The 25,818-nt window shown below is 44.4% G+C and overlaps 1 protein-coding gene across 1 annotated transcript in view; it reads left to right on the top strand.

Moving 5' to 3' along the window:
- The first annotated feature begins 1,416 nt into the window (after positions 1 to 1,416).
- LOC126334820 (uncharacterized) overlaps positions 1,417 to 25,818 on the top strand; it is a 1,262,774-nt gene continuing 1,238,372 nt past the window's right edge. The window contains exon 1 of the mRNA XM_049997463.1: positions 1,417 to 1,768. Coding sequence (XP_049853420.1) covers positions 1,684 to 1,768 — 85 coding nt within the window. The 5' untranslated portion in view covers positions 1,417 to 1,683. The remainder of the gene's footprint in view (positions 1,769 to 25,818) is intronic.

Raw genomic sequence — 25,818 nt, 5'->3', positions numbered from 1 at the left:
ACCTTTCTGTTCGAGCTCTGATTTCTCTTATTTTATTTTGATGATCATTCCTACCTATATAAGTTGGGCTCAACAAAAGATTTTCGCATTCGTAAGAGAAAGTTGGTGATTGAAATTTCGTAAATAGATCTCGCCGTGACGAATAACGTCTTTTGCTTCAATGACTTCCATCCCAACTCGCGTATCATATCTGCCACACTCTCTCCCCTATTACGTGATAATACAAAACAAGCTGCCCTTTTTTGCACCCTTTCGATGTCCTCCGCCAATGCCACCTGGTAAGGATCCCATACCGCGCAGCAATATTCTAACAGAGGACGAACGAGTGTAGTGTAAGCTGTCTCTTTAGTGGACTTGTTGCATCTTCTAAGTGTCCTGCCAATGAAACGCAACCTTTGGCTCGCCTTCCCCACAATATTATCTATTTGGTCTTTCCAACTGAAGTTGTTCGTAATTTTTACACCTTAGTACTTAGTTGAATTGACAGCCTTGAGAATTCCAGTCATGAATTAATCTAATAGGTAATATTTTTGTCCAATCTGTTCATAAGTACTCGTCCTATAATGTGTTGATCTGTAAGTCGGTTCCCTTAATCAAAAACAATTTCATTCAAAGACGATGTCAATCCTTCGTAAGCAACATGACTTACAGCCAACGATACCAGTAAATATCTTTGGACAACAAACGACAAGCACGGCGTATACCTTCTACTCTGCTCCAAAAAACGAAAGGATCACTGCTTCAGGGTAGTAAAGGATAACGGATACATTATTGTCTCATCAATGCTGTACCGATTCTTATTGCAAGTGTTTGTTGCTCGTTTCTGTCAGTGTCATTGTTAAATTAGTACTGATCATTTTTCCTATTTGCTAAAATAACCCAGTATTTTAAGGCATTGGAAATTTTACGAATTACTAGTTTTTAAAAAAAGTTTTATGTAAATACAAGAAATCGTAGCATCACTTCAATAACAAATTAAAATACCGATATTTTACCCGGTTATTAGAAAAAATAGCCTAAAATACGGGTGTCGATTTTAGCCAGTCGGTTATCTCTATCCCCAGTTTGTTATAGTTATATGCAATCGAATAGAAAATTAGAATACAGTCGTGTTGTCTTTCAACAATAGAAGTTAGGTTACCCGTTTTAAAAACTTGGGGGTTACTACGAACACGCAAGTGCAAAGCGATACCCTGAAAAACTAAGTACGTAACAGAAAACAGCGATGATTTAGGCAACCTTCGAGAGTCAGTTGAGGAGTGGAAGCATCGAGCTAAGTAATGTAGCACTTGAAACGTTTTTGAGATTGCTGGTTACAATGAAGTTGGCAGCAGTGCCGCGCTCACGCAGTGCAGCCTACTGCCGCTGGGTGGCAGCACGGGTGCGCGCGCTGCCGGCGGCGGCGAGCGCAGGCTGTCAGTGCCCCATGAATGAAAGGTGCGTGCGGTCGGGCGGTGGAGGCCCAGCAGCGTGAGTGCGTGCGAGGCAGCGTTGCGTGGGCGCGGACCGGCTCGCGGGCGCCCGCTGCGCCAGCCGGCGTGGACGCAGGGTTCAAGTTCATTCTGTATGGGCCACCGCGCTGGACCCTGTCTGCACCGGCGTCTTATTTTTCCGGAAGTGCGGGTATTCTGTCAACAATGCTCGCGTAGCGACGCGAGCCTTCCTTACTGACAGTTGTGAACTATGACATCAGTGCATTTTCCGGGAACCATGGCAACAAGTGACGAATGGGATTCGGATGGATCTCTCAGCTGGGAGGACTTTTTCGGTAAGAGCCTTTGTTTATTCCTGCCTGTCATTGACGTTTCCGGCGGAAGGACGCTGCAAGCCGGTGAAATTAATTACACAGCAACTATTTTGTTATCATTTGGGCGAAATGTAATTATTCCAACCCAACATCACAACACTTCTGCACGATCGATGTTTTTGTTTCATTTCTGCTCGATATAGAATACTTTCGTTGTATGCAGAGGAAGAATGTGCTTGTTACAAATACCTGTTCCAAGAACTGCAGGCTAAACCCGGAAATACTGAACAACGTGAAACATCTATAAATAACTGGCGAGGGAGTCACGTTGTTGTCTCTGATCAGCTGATCGGAAACGTTCGCTAAGGTAGGCTCGTCTAGTAACAACCAAAACAACATACCTCCGGGATCAAATAATTACATGGCTGCGCCTTATCTCTCCCATTCTTTGAGAAAATTCAGTTAGTGCAAACAGGATTGTCGATGCAGTGACTTGACTGTGTACCATGCTTTTATCGCCGAGATTATCTGAGCTGAATGGCCTGCTACCATACGCCCGCTCCCGGCAGCACTTATCTCACTCTGGCACGTCCCGAGGATGTTGTAGCCTTTTGTTAATACGGTTCCTTTCTCCTCGCTCACACCCTCGAATTGACGCACAATAGTCGCCTAATTTGATATGCGCTCCCCGCTAGCACGACAGCTGACGGCGTTTTTGAAGTGCCCCAGCTCGTGCTGATACAATTCTCAAACGGGATCCCCCGCAGTTAATGCTTCAATGCAGTTATTATGTGGCTACAGGTCTTTGACCCGAACTTGATTTACCCGGTGAGATTACTTGAGAATGTGCTGCCTATATGACATTACGTTCTAACATTAAGCCTTAAAAATTGACCAGTAATGAGCCATCAAATCTATCTGCTCCTTGTCAGAATGCATTGTACAAGACACCAAGTAAATGGTATGGATTTATTTCGAAAACTACCGAATGCAACAACTCGTCAGGAGACGAAAACTTAAAATCTTCGATTCCGTTAGCGACCCTAACTGTTTGTTTACACATCACAGCAGCGTTGTTTCCACCTCAGGTGTAGACCTACCTTCAATAAAGTGTAACAGTTGATTGCCCCCCATTCGCATGTGTGGCAATATTCTTAAAAAGATGATGTGGACCCTTTGTTTATTGACCGAGCTTCGTGACACTGGAATCGCATTCCGGAAGATTGGAGTTCATGTATCCATAGAACCATCCAGCAATTTGTTTCGTGGTTCACCTGCTTACACTAAGACGAATGCCGTGTGACTCCTTTGAAAGTAAGATACGGCCCAATTTCCTTCCTCATCCTTGTTCAATCATTGCTGTGCTATGTCTCTATTGAAATCGTAGGCGGCGGGACATCAAACTATAAATCTTCCTTCTTTCATTTATTGTCGTGTAGAAAGTTCATCGAGTGTAGGTGTAATGCTGTCATGCTCTTGCTGAATACTGTTACCGCTACAAAAACAAAAGAGCAGATAAGGTGTCGATAATTCAAATGTATGCATTTTCAGGAAATCGCTACTGATGTTCACCGCAACATCAAACGTGTGCATGTGCAGGAAATATACAGTTCGTAGCAAAAGACAGTTGAATAGGATGGAACAGTGTATTAATCTCATACATGAGGGGAAAAGAAAGCTTTAGAAACAGCCTTAACTAAATTTACGGTTAACATTAGAGCACATTTTCAATTCCTTGAGGAGACATACAAATAAGCAAATTGTCCAGAATGCCGCATATTCCGTACCGCTTCGTTATGATGTACCGTCTGTTGTCGCTCCAGCAGTGAGGTTATTGCTTGCAGATGTGTGGAGCATGTGTACTCTCACAGGACAAAGCCCTTGTAGCGACTCGGTTGTATCCTCTATTGCAGTGTCGCTACATCACTGAAATGCTATTACGCAATAAACACAAACCGAGCTGAAATCAAATAATGTCTACGATAAGTTCCAACAGACATTACAGCACTTTCCAGTTTAACGTATTAGTCTTGTTTGTCTGCACAGTACAAGCTGAAACGTTCGCACCGCAGAGAAACACGCACCGTAATGGCGTAATTACTAACCATCAGTAAAATGTATACAAGAATATCGGCTGTAGAGAAGATGAATTCGAATTTTGCTCTGACTGACAGGGGATCTGACTTCCCAAAGTCATTCCGTGATGTTTCCATCAAAAATGTCGCAACCGATTGCTTCGACCACACTCCGACTGAGCTAGTGCTCCGTTCGTACTGAAGTTCTTTGTAGAATATTCAAACCTTAGTGTTACTGCTTATGAGATTGAGGTACATTTTTTTCTTATTTTGATATAGTCTCATTGGTAAAAGGAACACATATCTCTAACGTAAATCTGTTCTCTGGGCATGGAGAAGCCAATGCGTATTGAATGCAGCAGTAGGAACACTGTAGTGTTATATATTATGGATATTTCCCACTTATTTATGGATCGTATCTTATTACACACCATTCTTACATTACATGCAGGGACCGAATTTTGTAAAATTTTCTCTAAAGGTCACTATAGTAGCTTACTACTACCGCCCGAAAAGAGTTTTGGCACTTCGTGTCAGCAGTAACTTAACAGCGAAGATATCATTGAAAGAAAAAAAACTATCTGAAATGAATTGGAGCACCAGAAAACATGATTTAAGCACAAAATAGTCTGCAGATGAATCGCAGCACCGGTTAGCTGTGCTAGTGAGAATTAACTCATCGTCGTGTTAGGACAACATAAAGAACGATCTTTATCCAAAGAAATTTTCTGTTGTGCGCGAGTACGAATTTCGAAACCAACCTGCACGTAGTCTGGTGGTTTCAGACGTAGTGGTACCACGATATTTGGATTCTCAGTTTTTCATTTTTTTCTAATTACGTGTGGTTCATCCTGTATGGAAATGTGAACTCACTGAACATGCGTCATTATCCATCATAAAATCCTTGTCAATACGTTGAACAGTCGTTGAATAGCACTAAGATTGGTAACTGGTACTTAATTTCCGAGGCACTTTTCTTTTGTCTAACTTGTTACATCCAGTAACGTATCGATTTCGCGTACTTCCCTCTTCCACCCCGAATGTTAAAAAGTTAAGCTTTACTCTCCAAGCCAGTAACGGCGGCTTTGATTCTGCATACTGAATGAGATTATCTCCAAATTAGGAAAACGTAATGACGCCGGTCCTCCCGAATGAAACCCCAGTGTGTTAACTATCGAGCCACCTCTTTCTGTTTCAAAACCGCATTCGTGTAGCAGTTTTATTTGGCTTAGGATAGCGTCGCAGCCTCTTTAATGCTGTTTCAAGCCCCGCCTCGAGCATAAATTTTAAATATGTCGTTACTTTGTGTATCTTCTAAACACAGTAGAATGCAATTCGTAGGATACTTGGGGTTTAAGTAACTACACTTCTTGAAATGCCGCGCGGGATTAGCCGAGCGTTCTAAGGCGTTGCAGTCATAGACTGTGCGGCTGGCCCCGGCGGAGGTTCGAGTCCTCCCTCGGGCATGGGTGTGTGTGTTTGTCCTTAGGATACTTCAGGTTCAGTAGTGTGTAAGCTTAGGGACTGATGACCTTAGTAGCTAAGTCCCATAAGACTTCACACACATTTGAACATTTTTGAACTTTCTGAAATCTGGATGGATGACGTTCTGTTGTCATACTGAAAGGCAAATAAATGCACGTTCGGTCTCTCTATTCGGGACCAAATCGGGAGCCTGTCTTTACCTTTTAATAACTATAACAGCACGCTCGACATCTGGAGAATTGGTCCTGGCGTTTGTTAGTTTTGGTATGAAAGGTGGTGTCGGATCTCGTTACTAATAAAGGAAATTAAAAAAAAAAAAAAAGATACAAGAAGATTGGGTTTAACGTCCCGTCTACGTGGGGATCATTCAGGCGGAGCAAAAGGTCGGACTGCCTCAAGGGTAGGGAATGAAATCGGCCGTGCCCTTTCAAAGGAATTATCCTGGCAGTTGCCTGGAGCGAGAGAAACCATGAAAAACCTAACTCTGGATGTCCGGAGGTGGGTTCCATCGTCATCTTCCCGAATGCGAGTTCAGTTTGCTAGCTACTGCGCTACCTCGCTCGATAAGTGAGGAACTTGTTTGCCGCTCAAAATCTGAGCATCAGCACTGCTCACTGTTACCATTTATCGGTTACAAGTTCTAAGAGTCATTACTGAAATATTAATCAACGTTAAGTCTGCGCAAACAAAGGGCCCGAGCCACCGTCACACACGCAGCTGAGTGCGTCCTACCGCCAGTTTTCCTGAAGCGTGTCAGTTGGGGGCGACGGGAATATTTCGCGGCGCCTGGGGAGAAGGAGATCGCGGTTAACGGTATAAATAATGAGGCAGGGCGACAACTTTCGTGCAGATTGGCGGCTGCAATTTGCATGGAAGATTCGTGGCGCAGCAAGGCGCGCGTGGCTGGGGCCGCTTGTACTGAGAATGTCTCGGACGTGTTCCGCTGACGGAAGACCGTTTCTCTGAGCCCACGACACAAATAAGGGTTCCAGGTGGGTAATCACTGTGGCAATAGAGCGCCGCATATACTAGGTTGCGCTACCTGCAGATTATTACTTTTTGGGAGTTCTTTCAAGAGCGCTTGCTCCATTATTGTAACTGTAGCTTTTTTCAGACGTAAACAGCTGCGGACAGCTACGACGTTTGTAATATACAAATTCATACTTATTGATTTAATTCTAATAAAAACATTGCAAAACTGATTTTCAGATTACCGGCGTTTTTGTAACTAACGCAAAGTAGTTGTCACACTCGAGGTCTCTTTGAAAACTACACCACTGACCATTAAAACTGCTACACCAGGAAGATGACGTGCTACAGACGCGAAATTTAACCGACAGGAAGAAGATGCTGTGATATACAAATGATTAGCTTTTCAGAGCATTCACACCTACAACGTCCTGACATGACGAAAGTTTCCAACCGATTTCTCATACACAAACAGCAGTTGACTGGCGTTGCCTGGTGAACGTTATTGTGATGCCTCGAGTAAGGAGGATAAATGCGTACCATCACGCTTCCAACTTTGATAAAGGTAGGATTGTAGCCTATAGCGATTGCGGTTTATTGCATCGCGACATTGCTGCTCGCGTTGGTCGAGATCCAATGATTGTTAGCAGAATATGGAATCGGTGGGTTCAGGAGGGTAATACGGAACGCCGTGCTGGATCCCAACGGCCTCGTATCACTAGCAGTCGAGATGACACGCATCTTATCCGCATGGCTGTAACAGATCGTGCAGGCACTTCTCGATCCCTGAGTCAACGAATGGCGACGTTTGCTAGACAACAACCATCTGCACGAACAGTTGGACGGCGTTTGCAGCAGTATGGACTATCAGCTAGGAGACCATGGCTGCGGTTACCCTTGACGCTGCATCACAGACAGGAGCACCTGCGATGGTGTACTCAACGACGAACCTGGGTGCACGAATGGCAAAACGTCATTTTTTCGGATGAATCCAGGCTCTGTTTATAGCATCATGATGGCCGCATCCGTGTTTGGCGACATCGCGGTGAACGCACATTGGAAGCGTGTATTCGTCATCGCCATACTGGCTTATCACCCGGCGTGATGGTATGGGGTGCCATTGGTTACACATCTCGGTCACCTCTTGTTCGCATTGGCGGCACTTTGAACAGTGGACGTTACATTTCAGATGTGTTACGTCCCGTGGCTCTACCCTTCATTCGATACCTATGAAACCCTACATTTCAGCAGTATAATGCACGACCGCACGTTGCAGGTCCTGTACGGGCCTTTCTGGATACAGATGATGTTCGACTGCTGCCCTGGCCAGCAAATTCTCCGGATCTCTCACCAATTGAAAACGTCTGGTGAATGGTGGCCGAGCAACTGGCTCGTCACAATACGCCAGTCACTACTCCTGATGATCTGTGGTATCGTGTTGAAGCTGCATGGGCATCTGTACCTGTAAACGCCATCCAAGCTCTGTTTGACTCAATGCCCAGGCGTATCAAGGCCGTTATTACGGCCAGAGGCGGTTGTTCTGGGTTCTGATTTCTCAGGATCTATGCACCCAAATTGCGTGAAAATGTAATCACATGTTAGTTCTAGTATAAAATATTTGTCCATTTAATACCCGTTTATCATCTGTATCTCTTCTTGGTGTAGCAGTTTTAATAGGCAGTAGTGTACAATCTTTTTCGCTACCCATGGCTATATTGCTGATGGTATCCCTTGGTTTCTCTGCAGTCAGTTACGATGTCGATGTGGGCACTTCCAACTTTTCGCCTTTTAATGTAGGATCCGTATACATTTTTATGAATTTTGGTGCGTCCACATTCTTTAGCTTTGAGAATCAAGATCATTTGATTTTTGTTTTCAACTCGTATCGTCAACAAATTGCTTCGGTTACTGAATCGCATCAACTATTGTTTTCTTACAATGGATCTGTTATGCTAATCAAGAAGATGGTTCAAATGGCTCTAAGTAGTATGGAACTTAACATCTGAGGTCATCAGTCCCCTAGAACTCAGAATTACTTAAACCTAACTAACTAACCTAAGAACACCACTCACATCCATGCCCCAGGCAGGATTCGGATCTGCAGTCCGGCCTAGTCAAAGAGAGATATCTGTGATATGTACATGTTTGGCTGTGATAATTGCCCTTCCCTCTGGTTGTCACTTAACAGTTAAATTTTTGTATGATACACGAATTTTTTAACGCAATAGTATATTAAACCAGCTGTGTCTTTTGTCTGTCAGATATTCCTGACACAATAAATCATCTAATGAGGTAAGTTATAAACAACAGTTTCATGATATTCAAAATATAGCATGCAGCACAGAAACATTGCTTTATTTTTATATGTTCAGATATATTTTACATTGAGCGGTGAGTTTTGATCATTTTTTTTTATTTCGTTTGTTTCATAATGTATTAATAAGCGTTGGAAGACATAAAATTTCATATTTCGTTAAGAACATGACAATCACTGTTTTACGGAAATCATACTTTTTTGTTTAAGACCACAAAACATCCGAACCTAGCACCGATTACCTCACCTCCGCTAGAAAAATAGGAGGCACGGCAATCATACCTTTTGTATTAAAAAAAAGCAAAAATAAACCGTTCTAACATATGAAGTCATCAATATTTACATTATTCTACCCTCTTATAGAGATCCTTCTTAAGAACGTGTTGATCAATCGCATTGAGTGTGTCCTTATTTTGGGGTTTTAGTACTGGTAACCCTAGGTTTGGCACCACATCTGCACACATGTCACCTAATTCCCGTAAAATCTGGGAGGAGGAGGAGGTGTGTGTGGGTGGGGGGGGGGGGGGGGGGGGGGGGGGAAGCGATGAGCTCTCACGTCAAGTTCAATCACATCCCGGATGTGTTCGAACGGGTTCAGATCTGGCGATTTGGGAGGACCAGCACATCAATTGGAACTCGCCAATGTGTTCGTCGAACCACTCGATCACACACCTGGCCTTGTGACATGGCATATTACCCTGTTGAAAAATGCCCCTGCCATCAGCAAACATTTTCGTCATGAACCGGTGTACATAGCCTGCAACACGTTTAAGATACATCTTGTCCATCATGGTGTCTTCCACGAGCTCCTGTGGGCACATTGGTGCCCAAGTGAATGTTCGACAGAATATAGTGGAGACGCCGTCAGCTTGTCTCTGTCCCGCAGTGCAGGTGCCAAGGAGCTGTTCTCCTGGATTCGCGTACTCCCATCGGCATGATGAAGAAGGTATCGGGATTCATCAGACCATGCAACGCTCTGCCCCTGCGCAAACGTCCAACGCCAATGGTTTCGAGCCTATTTCAGTCGTAGCCGCCGATGTCGCGGTGTTAGCATTCGCACATGCGTGGGTCGTCAGCTAAGAGGACCCTCCGTTCAGTGCACTGTGTGTTCAGACACACTTGTACTCTGCCCAGCATTAAAGTCTGATGTTAGTTCCGCCACAGTTCGCCGCCAGTCCTGTTTTACCAGTCTGCCCAACTTACGACGTCCGACATCAGTAACGAGGGGTGGCTGCCTAGCCCCATGACATCTGGACGTGGTTTCACCTTGGCTCCGCCACGTGTTGAAGACACTCGCCGCAGCACTCCTCGAACACCCGACAACTGGTGCAGTTTCCGAAATGCTCGTGTCGAGCCTCCGGCACATCACAACCTGCCCTCGGTCAAACTGAGGTAGGTCGCTCGCCTTCCCCATTCTACAGACGGACAGCAAGCTCACTGATACTACTTGCACCGACCGTGTGTCTGACTGGCAGTCATTCATCGCCAGGTGACGCTGCCATCGCCTGGACGGGTTTATATCGATGCTAGGTCCGTGGTCATAACGTCCTGACTGGTCAGCGTATATCTCTCGTAAAAAAAAAAGCATGGCCTTGTATAAAATTCATGTTAGTTAGCAGATGGAACAAAGTGACTGCATCCTCATCCACTGCCTTTGCTCTTTCATACTTAACAGAAGGCAGCAATGAACTCATACTTCATATTTCCCTGGGTACCAAAAATAACAAGCGATGGAAAAGTTTTAATATAATCTACACCTGATAACTTCATTTGGCTCACTCTGTGCTCTTCTGCATCTGCAGCTACAACCTGAAAATCAATACAAACGAGCAGATTGTAATAATCTGAATTTTTCTTTCCATACGCACAATTCCCCTCTTTGCTCCTAACTCGTATTAATCTCTTGCGCATGAATGTTTCAGTATAGGCCGCACAAGTCCTTTGTGAGGAATCTCTTTCATAGACAATATATTATCCCAGGATGGTGCAAACTAACTAAAATCTGGCTTTGTTTTATATACAATCTAAAAGATCCAAACTTACTCTCAGGTTTTTGTACTGAGTGACTGTCTCAGATTCTGAATAGTTGATCGAGTAGTTTACAGTTTTGCTTAGAGAATTGCACAACTATACATTTTATTCAGCGTTGCCGTTTCTGTTATTGGCTGGTACATCACAATGAATTGTGCAAAAGATAAAACCCATTGAGCTTTAAAACATAGGTATATAACAGCTCGTATTTGCCTCTAAGATGGAGATACGTGTTACATTAGAAAAGTTATATTAAGAGCCCGTAAGTACTCTCCGTTTAAACTTCGGTAGTTTTCGTTCCTACCTGAATTTTCAGCAGTGCTCAAATACATCGTTCATTGCACTCTTGGAACCGCAGAAAATAGCGCTCCTCCATTTCTGTAGCCAATGGACCGTGACGATTCAATGATCGCGTTTAAAAATGGCTTGCGGCAGCGTGTTTACCACAGCAAGGTCGGCCGTAAGGCGAAGAACTAATCCTTTTAACGCTGTAAAGGCAGCAACTCGACTGAAAAAGAGGTGTTGAATGATAGCTGAAACTGCCAGTCATCACGACGGACATGGATTGTTGACGCAGAGCTGGTTAGCCTGTATCTTACTTTTTTTTTTTTTTTGCCTCGTAACACTCCGGATAACGTGTAGGCATTCTCCGAACGCTTCGTATTAGTAGGAGTGCTTGAGTCATCAACCCACCACCGATTGCTAACGTTAAATTAGACTAAGCAGAAAATGCTGAGCTATATATGTAGCGTTGAACTACGTGAAGTATCGCAACTCGATGTCACGACTGGTTCTCGCCTTTTAAATTTGATTTCGTTTGATGGTCATGAGACTTAATTGGATAACAACTACAACTAATGTTTTGGCCAGTAATGACAACACGAGCAGTGGTGCTATCGCATCAGGCGTGTTTTAATGTAAGATTTCAAGTAAAAATTTGAAGGAGCCACGAAGCTGAAGTATACACATTGACAACTGATCCTCGTTGCCTTACACAGATATCCGTATAATTCAAGGTAGATGTAGTTCTCTTGTGCTCTTACAAATAATTCATGACATTCCACTTGCCGTTTATCAACGCTTTAAGTCAAGACTCGGGAGAGGGGGTGGGGGGTTGTAGGACGAGAAAACCATTGAACTATCTTGGCCAGGTGCTACTACCCCAATTGAAGTTTCCATTAAGTTAGTTTTGAGAACTAAGTATCAGTATTCAATTTTCCTGAAACCCTCTGCGTATGGGTATAGTATGGCTCTGGAGGAACGCTGTAGAAATATGCTAAACCTGGTATTACGACAGAAGCACCAGTACTTGTGATCTAGCATTGCAATGTCTTTGGTATCAGAACGCTAAACAGATTCTTATAGTTGCTCTGGACCAAAGATTGCTTGAGCATTGTCGTCGAATGTAGTGGACAAATTCTGCTGTCCTATGTGACACAAGGTGGTCATTTTTAGCAGTTTTTCATATTCCTAAAAGGAGATATGTGATCCCTAGAGGTGTACCAAGCCGCATTTGAGTTTGCATGAGATTACATTTATGTCTAATGGAAGAGATCACTGAATAATAAAAGAACACCAGATTAGATTTGCAGCTACCACCGCAGATTTTTCTGTGGAAATAATCACAATAAAAACCGGCAACTGGATATTTTGGGCGATTTTAAGTCGTCACTGCTGATCTGATATCTATTTTCAGCTACTCAGCAATGTGGCTATAGATTATTTTTTGCCTCGTTAACAGCCATTCTTCTAAGTTTTGCCGCTCCTCCGTTAACAACGTTTGTCCGCTTGGCGTTGCCTCCTGAGTGGTTTATTCTGTGAGCACATTCGAGTGCAAGCCGCCGAAGTTAGCGTCATATGATGAGCCAAAACGTTATGACTACCTGTTTGAAAGTGTGTTGGCCCATCTTTGGAGTGCAGTGCAGAAGCGACTGTGCGTGGCGTCGATTCGACAACATTTCTCTAGGTTTCGGGAGGTATGTGCACCAGATATCTACACACTGGTCTTGCACTTAGCGTAAGTTACGAGTCAGAGACTGAGGGCACGAAGCTGGCGCCCCACAGCGTCCTAGACGCGTTCCATCGGGTTCAGATGAGCGAATTTCATGCGCAAGACGTCAACGTGACTTCACTGCAATGTTCTCATACCGCTGTTCCATCATTCCGGCCTTCTGACACGGATGTTACCCTGTTGGAAGATGCATCTCTCATGGTGAAGACATCGAGCTTGAAGTGATGCAGGTGAACCCGCAATAATTTTCACGAAACCCACACTGTCATGGTGTCTTCGATTACCAACACAAGTCCTATTGAAGCCCAAGTGTATGTCCCCCAGAGAACAAAACTGAAACCTCGGCCTACGTCCATGGAGCGGCTAATGTTTCAAGTACCCGTTCGCCTAGATGACGTAGTATCAGGATGTGGAGTCTGACCTTGTGTAGCAAGAAAAGTTATTCATCCGACCAGACAAGACCATTGACTCACAGTCCAATTTCAATGATCCCGTGCCCAAAGCAGTCGTAATTGACGATGTCGTTGGGTTATCATGGGTACCCGTAAGAGTCGTCTACTGTTAACCCCTGTGTTCGATGATGTGCGCTGAACGGTCTTCTCCGAAACCCCTCATCAATATTGCACCGAACTACACGTTCTGAGACGAGGCATGGGCGTTCACCACCTTGTCGCCTTCTGGTTTCACCGCCCTTGGACCACTTCCAAAAGATGATCACAACAGCCGCACACGAGGTGCTAACCAGTGTCTTTGTTTCCGATATGCTCGATCCCAATCGCCGTGCCATAACAATGTTCCCTTTGTCAAAGTCACTTATATTAGTGGATTTCCCCATTTAATGTAGTCTGTATCGTTGCAACAATTATTCACCATTCGCATCCTCCTCTTTTATACTTTCCTTATCGTTTCATGTACCCGCAAAGCCTTCAGGCGACATTCAGTCTCGCTTTGGGGGTAAGTCAATGATGTAGCTCATTAGCGCATTTACCTTCTCCGACCGAGGATTTATGATGTTGCGTAATAATATTAATTGTCACTGTCACACGTTAGGTCGACCACGTACATTGAGGCAGGAGCCGTTCTTTGCTTCTCCTCGAAGCGCAGGAACATTTGAGCTCGCTGGCAGCTAGAAGCTTAATGTCACCTTCCTCGCTTCAGATTAATGGGAAAAGGAACCTGAAACGAGGTGCGGATGGCTACCGTTGCGTAACTATGGGACCGCTCCACCTAGCCGCCCGCAGCGGCTTAAGACGAATTGTGGCTGCGGCGGGCGCGACGCTGCTCTGTGCGTTGGCGGTGCGGGGGCGGAGATCCGGGCCCAGGCGGCAGTCTCCCGTTGCCTAGCGACGCCGCCAACCCCTCCCGCCCCACCTCCGCCCACCCCCCCCTTCCACGACCTTCCCCCCCCCCCCCCTGCAGTGCCCAGCCAGCCGACTGCTGCAGCTCTTCCCAATGTCCAGATGGTACCATTACCTGCTCACAACTGCTTGCACGACTCCCTAGTTGTCATAACAAAAGCTACATCCCACAGCAGCATTTCAGTATTTTGGTCGAACTTGAGCGTAAACAAATGTAAATTATTGCGCCATCGTGGAGAAGGCTAACTACTGTTTTATTATGGCATACGCAACCTATCTCTGGAAGCAATCTGGACAAAATATTAGTGACCCCAAGAAACATCAAGTTGACAAGGTATAACATTGCTTACAACTTAACAATGGCTTCAATTCCTCTAGTGAGAGAATCCGAAGTTTCTTCAGTTAGTCCCATACCGTATCCAACTGAAGCCACTCCCTGATTTGATGCTGCAGGTCTACTATCAAATTGCGGAGAAGTCCATTGCTACATTTCACCCACTGTTGAAATAGTCCCACACATCAAGATTGAGTGGGCTAGTGGGCCAATTGAGGTGAAAGAAGGTGCCTGAGTATTCTTCACACCAGGAAGGTATGTGGGCTTCCCTGTGGACATCAATTTTATCCAACTTGAAATACAGGTATGTCTGAAGAAATGTCAAGATTTGGTCACCGGAATGTTGAAGTGGACATCCTTGTTCGTGTCACTATAACGTGAATGGGTGGTCCCAAGTTGCGGGACGAAAACGCTTTCAAAAAATCACAGAAACACTTCCAGCCTGACATGTACCCTCCGTACACTGTTAGTCAAACGCCTCAGTTGACTAGCGTTGCACTCGACGTCCTGCATTATTTGAAAAGAAGTAACACCGTAACTCGCCGGGCCACACCACACGCCTCCATTCCGCCAATGTCATTTTCTGTGTTGCTTGGCCCATTGAAGACGTGCTGGTTTATGTTTCGCTGTGAGCAATCGCCTTTTGCGAGATACCAGATCCAAATGTCTATTACACGCAGTTGGCCAAGTTAACTAACAGAATACAGACTTTTGTGATGGGGGTAACGTAACCAGAGCTTCCGTCCAGTCTAAGCTGTCAGTTCTTGGAGACTTGGGACACCAATTGGTGTGCCCTATTTTTTCCAGACAAACTGCGCGCAATAAAGGCGACCTCGTCCATGTGACAATCTTCCCCTCGTGCTTGTCGCAGGGGATGTACCAGTCTCTGACGGTGTCATAATGCCTTCATTGAGCCCAGTAAGACTAGTCCTGCCAGATTATACCTTTTTCGTTCACTCAGAAAACGAATTTCTTTCAAGCTCTGAGTTTCATTAATTTTCAACCGAGAAAACAACTCCAATCGACAGATTTTTAAGACACTTTTGGAATTACAAAAAGAAAAATTCATTAGGTCTACATCTCGGAAATCGTGCGGACGAGGAACTTCATTGAGAGCCACCGCAAAGGCTTGTTTGTGAGCAGCGTGACACGTCACTCCCTACCCTAGATCACTGCTGTTGCAGTACAGTGTGCAAATGGTCTAACCATGTTGCATAATAAGATTCAGTTACAGTTGGACCATCTTTCAAATATTCAGTAGCGATGACACCACATGAACCCATATGAAGCAGGTACTATCTCTTCCCCCGGAGGCAATTTGCTTTCCACAATCTAAGGAACACTTTCACCTCCTGTTTTTGATAGAAGCTTCATCTCCGGGATGTAACAGTAAATCTGCGTATACTCACGTACAATGGTTGAAGTCATTGAGATTATTCTTTAACTTTTCGAACCATTATGTTGAAGCGTCATGGGCCTGGAGACAGTAATTATGGGACCGACCGCGGTTTCGGCTTTTTCATACGCAAAAATTCATTCAGGATTCTTTATGCACTTTCATATTATTTGCCTTGGCAAAAATCTAATGAATCTGACGGTCTTGTGTGCTCGTCCAGTCACAGAGAAGTTCCTTGTCTCGATTTATATCTGGAGTGCAATTCCACGTTTCAGATAAAAATGTTTTATCATTCCGCAGTTACAGTCGTTATCGATTCCTGGGAAACATGCAACTACCATCAGTTAAGGAACTACTGACAAGCATCTGTGCGATGTTCCCGTGCAAAAGTGTAACGCAGATGTTACAAGGACAACCTTTACCTACAGTATTTCTGGTTCGTACCATACCTCTCTACATTTTATCGGCAGTATGGAGGAGGCTGAAAGATTTTATTACATTCTCGAATGCAAACAATGTCTCAAACTTTACAGTATGCAGAAGGGGTACCAACTCTGGGGGCTAATTTCTAGAGGTTCTTCGTGACTATGTTCATGACAATTTGTAGCCGAAACTAATTAATGAAACAGTAAAGCAGAAGTCCTCCTGATTATTATCATTTCGCATACCTTTATAGCATCAGTACTGTCTACTTCATTACGGAAGTTTATAGTGGTCTCTACGTAACAGGCAGCGAGAAGAGACACTATGCATCTCTGATTGCCGAACACATTAGAATATTTCAGTCCCTCCTTGAATAACGTTAAGGTAGTATTTACAGTTAGTACGCTGTCAAGTAAATGCATATGCGGAACTGGCTCAGTTAAATACACACACTCCTCCTCCACTCCAAACAAAGCTCAGAGACTTAATAACGCTAATTACTTGAGGACCTCTTTCTGTCTGCTTCCCACGGAGGAACATCACTACGCAGGTGAGCTGACAATCCATCATGTATCAGCCTAAACTTTTTTATTACCGACAGCACTCCTCAAACAAAAGACGCAGCGTGTTCCGCGAAATTCCATGCACATACGCTAAGACGCTTGGAAGGACAGTTAAACCAAGTCGCCAAAAAAGTGATTCTGGAGCATTACTGATGTGAATATTCTATAGTATCAGAATCTGTACGTTGATTGTGCCTTCGTCACCATACATCGATTCACAATTGAAGAGAACTGGCGACTAAACATACAGACGATTCGTGGCTCGTTGAAAACCACGGACGAAAAATTTATAGTGCATAAAAAGTAATGTCGACCATCACTCAGATACACATTATTTAATCATTGTTGTGTGCGCATATGTACTAATTAGACAATAATTGTCCGTAAGCAGTAAGCAGTTGAGACATTAAAATAAAAGCGGACCACATCTTTTAGCCGTTATAGTTTAGTATCCCGTCCACAGCCAACAATCGAGAAGGGAGAGCACTCACAACGACGTTGTTTGAGGGACATAAAAAATCTACTGGCCTTCGTCGCTACTCTGGGGAAAACACTGTTTTTCAGATGGTGCGTTTTTTTCTAGGGCAAAAATTTTACAGAGAATGAAGAAAGACCAGCACATTTTGAGGTGACCATGTAAAACAACCTGTTCCGTATCCTTGAAGGGAGGTCTGTTTTATCAGTCGAATGTCTTTAAACGACTGCTTTGCTTCGTCATTGAGGTCAATGTATTATTAACGATTTGCAACGTATCATTCAATTAATATCCGCTGCACAAGTCGGTCGCCACCTGTAACACTTTGAGCGGCACGTGGGTCAGGATAGAGCAGTCTACCTTAGGGAAGATGACTAGGAATTTCTCTGCCTAGTCATTCCTTCGTACTCCGAACACGAGAGCCCGTTTTTAGGTACACTGGGCACCGCTGTTTTCATCAAAGAGTGTCCAGTGTTTCTGTATCGTATCTCAGAGGCCCTTGGGTACGTTCGCAGCGTAATTTTGTGTTGTTGTGGTTCACTGTTGGAACGAAAAGGAGGGAAAAGATGAAACCTGCTAGCGACACAGAGAACACCGCCAGCCAAGGCGGCTATTTAATTGGCAGATCATCATCAACACTTCCACATTCTCTTACTGCAAGTGTAAGAGCAATAGGGTCTGGGAGTTTACTCAGGAGTTTGATGCAGAGTGTTCTGACAGGAACTGTGCGTCACCATCCCTTATCCCCCTTGTGGCCAAATTGTGAACGCTTCAAGTTTTCGAACAGCCATCTTTGGGAAGACACCGCACTATTTTTCGTTGGGATCAACAGTGATGTGAGTGGCTGTTCATTAGAGCGATTGGGATGATTTCATAATATGGATAAGTCGCATCCTACATTTCGGTGGAATCTGCTTATTTATCGTAAATAAGCGAGCCATATTCGGGTCCAATCTTCTTTCAGCATATCTGCCAGTTGTTCTGGTATATCACTGGCCGCGTTGTCACTTGAAGCCATTGTTTCACAACCTTCGGACAAGCGACGGGTTGGTGAAAATGCATTTGAACACCATAATGCAGCAACAGGAAAACCAAGTTTTGACAAGAACATAGATAGATAGATAGATAGAGAGAGAGAGAGAGAGAGAGAGAGAGAGAGAGAGAGAGAGAAGACAGGCAGGGGGAGGAGGGAGGTGTTAAGGATGGATGTGCGCGCCCCTGTCTTGTGGAAATTTCGAAAGAGAATTAACACCGAGGATACACAACGAATTTCCCACTGCAGTAGAGTACGTGAATGATTGGTTACAAAAAGGCTTATGCACGGTGGGCCAAAAGTCACGAAGAGATTATACCCGCGAATAGCTTTTTTTATTTATTCTTTTCTTCCTTTTTGTTTCAGATTCTGACAAAGGAAGAACGAGAGATTGACCATGGAAACATTCCGAACCATTCAGTATCAATGAAAATAATGATAAATAAGAGTTATTCGTGGTTGTAACACCTTTGTGACTTTAGGTCCACCCTGTATTATCAACAGACATTAGTTCATTTAATCAGAACAGATCAGGTTCTGCAGCTCCTGACTTATTTCGAATCGGCGCTATTCATGTCAAACTCTTGGTACATATAGATTTTCGAGCTACACAGCTTCCGTACTAACTTGTAATTCAATTAATTTCTGCGAACATTACCTTAACAATAACTGACAATAATAATAATAGCAATGACAGTGGTAATAAACATGAATCAGAATAAGAATCATATTAATTTTTGTTAGTCCACGGTCCCTAAATATGAGGAATCACGACAAAAATAAGAGGGATATTCGGAAAGTAAGGTCCGATTGGTCGCGAAATGGAAACCATCGTGAAAATCAAAAATTTTAGTTTGCAACACTTTTCTGCACCTTCCATCTACTTCTCTACACAGTCGCCTCTGCGATTTACGGTATTTGTCGTAGCGTTATGACAACTTTCCAATACCCTCGTAATAGACGGCAGCTGCTTGTGCATTCCGCCACTTCTCTGCTCTGTCTGCACTTCGATGTCTGCCAAAATGCTATCTTCAGCACCAGCGGTTTATGCGAGCAAAGATGAACATCAGAGGGAGTCAAGTCTGGGCTGTATAGCTGGTGATCAAACACTTCCTATCGAAAAACCTTCCAGGAGCGCCGTCATTGCCCCTGCAGTGTGCGGTCGAGAACTGTCATAAAGAAGGTAATGAGTGGCAGGTATGTTATGTGGGATTGCATGACATCAGGTGAAACCTCGCAGCGGGTACCCACACTTGGCGAGTCACGTTATTGTTCCAGGCGTCTTTACGCGCTCATTGTGTGCTCAGAACTGATAAGAACGACGTGACTCTGTCGATAGGTATACTAGAGACCCTGCCAAACACATCTGTACAAAGCTTCATCGGATTTTCACTGTCGTTTCCATTTCGCTACCTGTCGGACCTTATTTTCCAAATAGCCCTAGTAGTAACCGTTAATGAACAGGAAGCAGGCTGTTTCGTTAGGAGAATCTGTGAGAAAGGAAAAATGCCTGTGCTGTGGAAAGGTACAGAGAATATTTTGATATGTTGAGAGCGAGTATGTCTGCTAAGCTGTTCAGAGAGAAGTACTAAGGTTGCAGGCATGTAATAAGGGCGTAGTGTAGTCCACACACAAATAATTGTATCTATGATGGAGTGATGTGGTCGAAAACACGGATGCTATGAACATATGAGGGTGAGTCAAATGAAAACCTTAAATTTGTAATATCAAATCGAAATTTCACGCCGTTATCCTGTCAGTTGGTAGGCGTGCTACAAACAGAGTGAAGAATGACCTGTAGGCGGCTTCAGAGTGCAGATGCACACATACCGTCGCAGTATCAGCATAAACAGGGCCGCCCCACTTGCGACTTGCTCCAGGAAAGAACAGCGTTCTGTTATTCGGTTTTTGGTAGTGTAGATGTGAAACCTACTGAAATTCATCGACGAATGAAGGTTCAGTACGGTGATGCATGTTTGTCACAGCAGCAAGTCTGCAAATGGAGTAAGAAGTTCACAAATGGTGTAACTTCAGTGCAAGAGGCTCCTCGTCCAGGTCAGGCACAACGAGCTGTGACTCCACAGAACATTGCAGCAGTTGAAGCCATAGCGAAGGAAAACCGCCGAGTGATACTGAATGACACTGCAGAATGTTTACAGATTAGTTATGGGTCAGCACACCACATTGTGCATGATGTGCTCCAGTTTTACAAAGTGTCTGCAAGATGTGTGCCACGGTACGACTCTTGAAATGAGAGAACGACGTGTTGATGCTTGTGAAGAACTTCTTCGGTGCTTTGAACGAGAAGATGATGGCTTCCTTGCAAGAATAGTTACTGGGGACGAAACCTGGGTTCACTTCCACCAACCGGAAACGAAGAGAGAGAGAGCAAGGAACGGCGCCATTCCTCATCACCAAAACCAAAGAAGTTTCGAACAGAACCATCAGCGAGGAAGGTCATGCTGACTCTTTTGGGATGAAAAAGGCGTCATTTTGGGTCATTACATGCCTAGAGGGACCACTGTCACCAGTGCATCATACACAGATCTCCTAAAAAACCATTTGCGGCCTGCAATCAAATCAAAGCGACGTGGATTGCTGTCAGCAGGTGTCCTTTTGCAACATGACAATGCAAGGTCCCACACTGCCCGTACAACAGTTGCAACAATCACAGACCTGCATTTTGAGTGTCTTCCTCATCCACCAGACCTTGCGTCAAGTGTTTTCCATATGTTTGGACCACTCAAGGACGCAATAGGAGGAGAGAACTTCCGTTGTAATAAAGAGGTACACCACGTTACATGAGTGGTTGCGCGGACTACCAAAAGAATTTTTTTCTAAAGGAATTTATGCACTTTGTAAGCGCTGGAGGACTTGCATTGAGCGGGGGGGGGGGGGGGGGGGGAGAGATTATGTTGAAAAGTGATACAGCTTTGTACCACTTCTGCACAATAAATAATATTTAAAAAAATATTGAAGGTTTTCATTTGACTCACCCTCGTATTACGTTTATTTTCATCACTGGGTGCAACAGGCATAAATCGTCGTTTAAATGACCTTGTAAAATAGCGTCGTAGATTGATAGCAGCAGCGATCGCACGAGCTTTACGGAATATTGTCTAACTGGCTTACAGTTTCGATGAAAACTAAACAAGCGGTACCTGAGTAGCATTCGTCGAAGGCTGGCTGTGGGAAGTGTTACCGAGATGTCAGCGAGGCGGGATCCTTGCAGTTGCAGGGAGCAGAATGGAGAGCATGGCGAGAGCCGCAGTGCGGCGCCGCGCCCGCTGCCGTTCGCGTTGCCTAGCAACCCTCCACCTTCTCCTCGACAGAGGCTGGTTCGCCGATACGAGCGCGTAGGCTCACGCAGCCCGGAGCCCCGCGGCAGTTCGCGAAGCGCTAGTGCCTAACCACACCCATACGACAGAGAACGTGGTTCGTCGGTGACGACCCGTCCGATATTAGTATCCGTAATGGGAGACGTGACTATTTGTAAGACCTGACACGGTCGGGTGAAGGAGATACAGCTATCTGTATTGTTTGTTAAAAATTTTAATAGTCTCGATCGCAATACAAATCCACTTTGTTCTTTACTGGTTCCGGCTGATCAACACTCATCTTCAGATCATGCTTACGAGGAGAACACGGCAAGTACCATAACGCAAATTCCAAGGAACTTCGCTCAGTGAAAGAGGATTCAAGATAAGTGAAGACATGTCTCGGCTTATCCGCAGATACTCGACCACTTCTGAACGAACGACGGTTAAAGATTTCGAGGTATTTCCAGGTATTTCATGTGCCTTTTACGGCGCGATATCTCGAGACGAAATGATGCTCAGTGGCTAGCGTCGCGACTTCTTAGCTCTGCACACCGGATTCGATAACCAATTATTGTTTTCATTTATTTTATTTTAGTTTTCTTCATTTAGCTGCCCATGTGTGTAAGAGATTACTACACTGTTTCTTATCAAATTACTGGATACAAGGGCGTTATATTAACTATAAAATTACAACTGGATTTCACAAGTGTCCCATATTTACTATATCCTGTACATATGTGGCTGTGGCATGTTGAAGGGTTACAGTCTTTTCGGTTTCACATATTTTGATATTTTATTCTCATATCAATTGTTACATTAATTCTCACATTTTTTCATATGTTTAATCTTCAAGAAAATGTGATTTACTTGGATGATCCCGGACGTAGAAATATTGGATTCAAAAAATGGTTCACATGGCTCTGAGCTCTATGGGACTTAACATCTGTGGTCATCAGTCCCCTAGAACTTAGAACTACTTAAACCTCACTAACCTAAGGACATCACACACATCCATGCCCGAGGCAGGATTCGAACCTGCGACCGTAGGGGTCACGTGGTTCCAGACTGAAGCGCCTAGAACCGCATGGCCACACCGGCCGGCGTGAATACTACTCAGGATGGGATCCGTACCAGGTAGGATTGATAGAGAAAACAGAGAAGACACAGGAGTTGCGCGTTTCGTTACAGGTTAATTCAATAAGAGCATAAGCGTCGCGTACATTTTAAGCCGACTCCAATGGCAGACGCTACACGAGAGGCGTTCTGCGCCACTTATATGTCGCAAAAAAGGTCATGAATATGGACTTAAGAGATTTGAGGTCACATGGAGGCTTACTGACAATCGTTCTTACCGCGAACCGTTTGATCATGAGAGGGGCGAGGGAGGGACGGGAAGGGCAAGTGACAATGGTACACAAAAACTCTTCCGCCACATACCGTAAGATGACTTGTGGAGTGTAGATAAGACGTATGTGTAAACCAGAAGTGTGTTCAAACGCTGGTCAAACTATTAAAAAAAAAACTAATTGAATTTCTCTCAGAAATGCTTTCGTCATGATTGGGAGAACAAAGTAGTGAGAAGATGAGCTAATGATGTATGTAAGGAGAAATTTTCGCAGCGGCCGAAGATGTGATCGTACTCATGATACACGATATACCTGCTGCAGTATCACACGTTGATCCTAAGTTTTCAGACCTCCCACGCTGTGCGCCGCCTGTAAACGTATCAGACCTAGAGTGCAGTACCTGTTATCTATACGTCGCAGTGAGTCAGACAGGAGATTAAAGAGTTCCTTTCTTGGAACTCCATAAAGTTACGTGCAGTGCTTTGAACAAAGAAAGGAATGACTCTGCGGCTACCCGACTAACGTCCCCAGCACTGGTAGCTACTTTATCTGCCTTAGATTAAGACCGCTCCAGGAAGCAAGGATCAAGAACGAAGAATAAAACCTGTACTGATTATTGCCGCGAACTGAGCAGCATGCAGTGTGAGGCAGCAGTTAGCTTCGTTGGATGGCGTGCTTCGGGTCACCAGTTCATATCCTATCGCAGACCAATATTCGTTATTTTTAGCATTTCTAGGAGTTCCTCGAAATTTTTTTTGTTTATAATGTTTGCATATTCTCAAATTTCCGATGTCTGTGTAAACAGCAGCACTCTCCAATTTGGAGCTGGTTGTGGTTACGATGTGACAAAATTATTGCTATGGTAGCAATACTAACAAGCATGGACAGTTTCTCAGCACGGAATTCAAATTATCAAGAACTCACGAGTACCAGCAACAAGTTTGCATGCAACTTGACAACTTCAGAAGGAGGCGTCGGCTGCGATCCTCAGGTGTTTCTTCCTGGGTACATATTGACTGACAAAGGGACACTGTGAAATGTTGGGTACGATATCCGATTGCGTTGATTGCATTTGTTTACTTATCTCACGTGTGTTGTATGCAATCGTTTGTGTACTTTTAAACTACATTTTCCTACTATCCTTTTCCTCTGGCTTCAGCCATGTATACGTTCGACATACCCCTCTGTGTTCCCCTCTTGCCTTCCCTGCCTGTTCACCTCATCCTCCCATTTCCATCAGTCCATCTCCTCCTCCCCTGTCTTTGTCCATTTCCTCCATCCTCTTTCTCTGGCCACATCTTCCTCCTTCCTCCCTCTGAGAATAATCTCCTGCTGCCCCTCTCTCTTCCTTTTCCACTTGCCCTCCATCCCTCCACACCTTCTACCTGCATCATGAATTCCATCTCCTCTCTCTCTGTACATTTCCTTCTCCCACTCACTCTTTCTTTTCCCTCATTTATCTATCGCAACCTGTCCCCTGCCGTGCTCATCAGCGCATGTAGCCTCTGCAATACAGTTCAGTAATGCAGACTCAGCAGCATGGCTGTCATGCAGGGCAGGTTAGACACCAGGGGCTTGAAAATTCATCTGTCCCTGAGGTACAAGCTGCTATGCAAAGCAGGGCAATAAAGCAGGCATATCATGCAGAGAAGCTTACTTGTTGGGCCCTGAGAAATCATTTCTTACTCCTGATATGTAGGCTGCCCTGTAAAGCAGGTTGATTTGGCAGGCCAATACCCGTTTCCACGAAACAGGTCTGTCATACAGGGCAGCCTATATGCCAGGGGCCAGAAAAAACACATTTTTGCCCATATCTTCACTCCTATTGAAGGTAGGATGTTATAAATATCACAGTACTGTTGTTCATGAGGGCTGCTGTTTATGTGCCAAATTTGATTGAAATGAATTTGGGGGTTTAGGATATAAACACATAATCTTCTTCATAAATAAACAGGTTTGTTTATTCTAATTACTCTTAATCCTCTGTTTCTTTACAAGTAAGACTTCTAAGGAAATTGTATAATTGTCATCTGTCAGAATGTGGAATATACAGAAAATAGTTTATAAAAGCTTTCCGTATTTTCACATGCCACATTCAGTGGAAGTATCAGATGGAAATTGTAAACTCCAACAGAGATTAATGTAATTTAGCACCATGTTTTATGCGTATGGGCAATCTGTTGTCATAGCAGTTGTCAGTACTTGTTTTGGATAGGCAGTCTTCATCTACTCTTTATTTTTGTGCATGGTGACCGGTGATTTGTGTGCTATGTAGTACTTTTTTGTGTGTAGGGTAGACAGGGGCTTCGTGTGGGAAGGTAACAGTGATCATTCACCAAGAGTACGTCTGGTAGCCTGAAGGACGTGATTTAACATAGGACACCCACCCAATTAGCCGTGTGGTCTAACACACTGCTTTCCGGGAAGGAAAGCATGCCAGTCCCTGTCACAAATCCGCCTGGTGGATTAGTGTCGAGGTCTGGTGAGCTGGCCAGCCTGTGGATGGTTTTCAAGGCGGTTTTCTATCTTCTTCAACGAAAGCTGGCTGGTTCCCCTTATTTCAGCCGCCTCAGTCTGCCATTGCTGTGCAAATACTTTCTTCACGTATGCATACACCATAATTAGTTTACCATGTAAACATTGGGTTACACTCGTCTAGTGTGAGACGTTCCCGAGGGGTGCATGGGGTGGAGGGGGGCTCCACTGGGGGCCGAACCGCACAATAACCCTGGGTTCCCTGTGGGGCGGCGGAGGGGTGAGTGGACTGCTGTAGCCTGTTGTGGACCGCTGAGGGCTACGGTGGGAATGAAGCCTCTCCGTAGTTAGTAGGTCCCCAGTTCAAACCATATCATAACCTAAGACACCATCACGAGCCACATACAATGTTTACTTCCACACATCTACACTTTTCGGGCCAATATACAGTTTTTGGTGGACC

This window comes from Schistocerca gregaria, chromosome 2 (assembly GCF_023897955.1).
Source record: "Schistocerca gregaria isolate iqSchGreg1 chromosome 2, iqSchGreg1.2, whole genome shotgun sequence".
Lineage (NCBI taxonomy): Eukaryota > Metazoa > Arthropoda > Insecta > Orthoptera > Acrididae > Schistocerca > Schistocerca gregaria.
The sequence above is the reverse complement of the archived record's forward strand: the minus strand, read 5'-3'. Positions and strand labels throughout refer to the sequence as shown.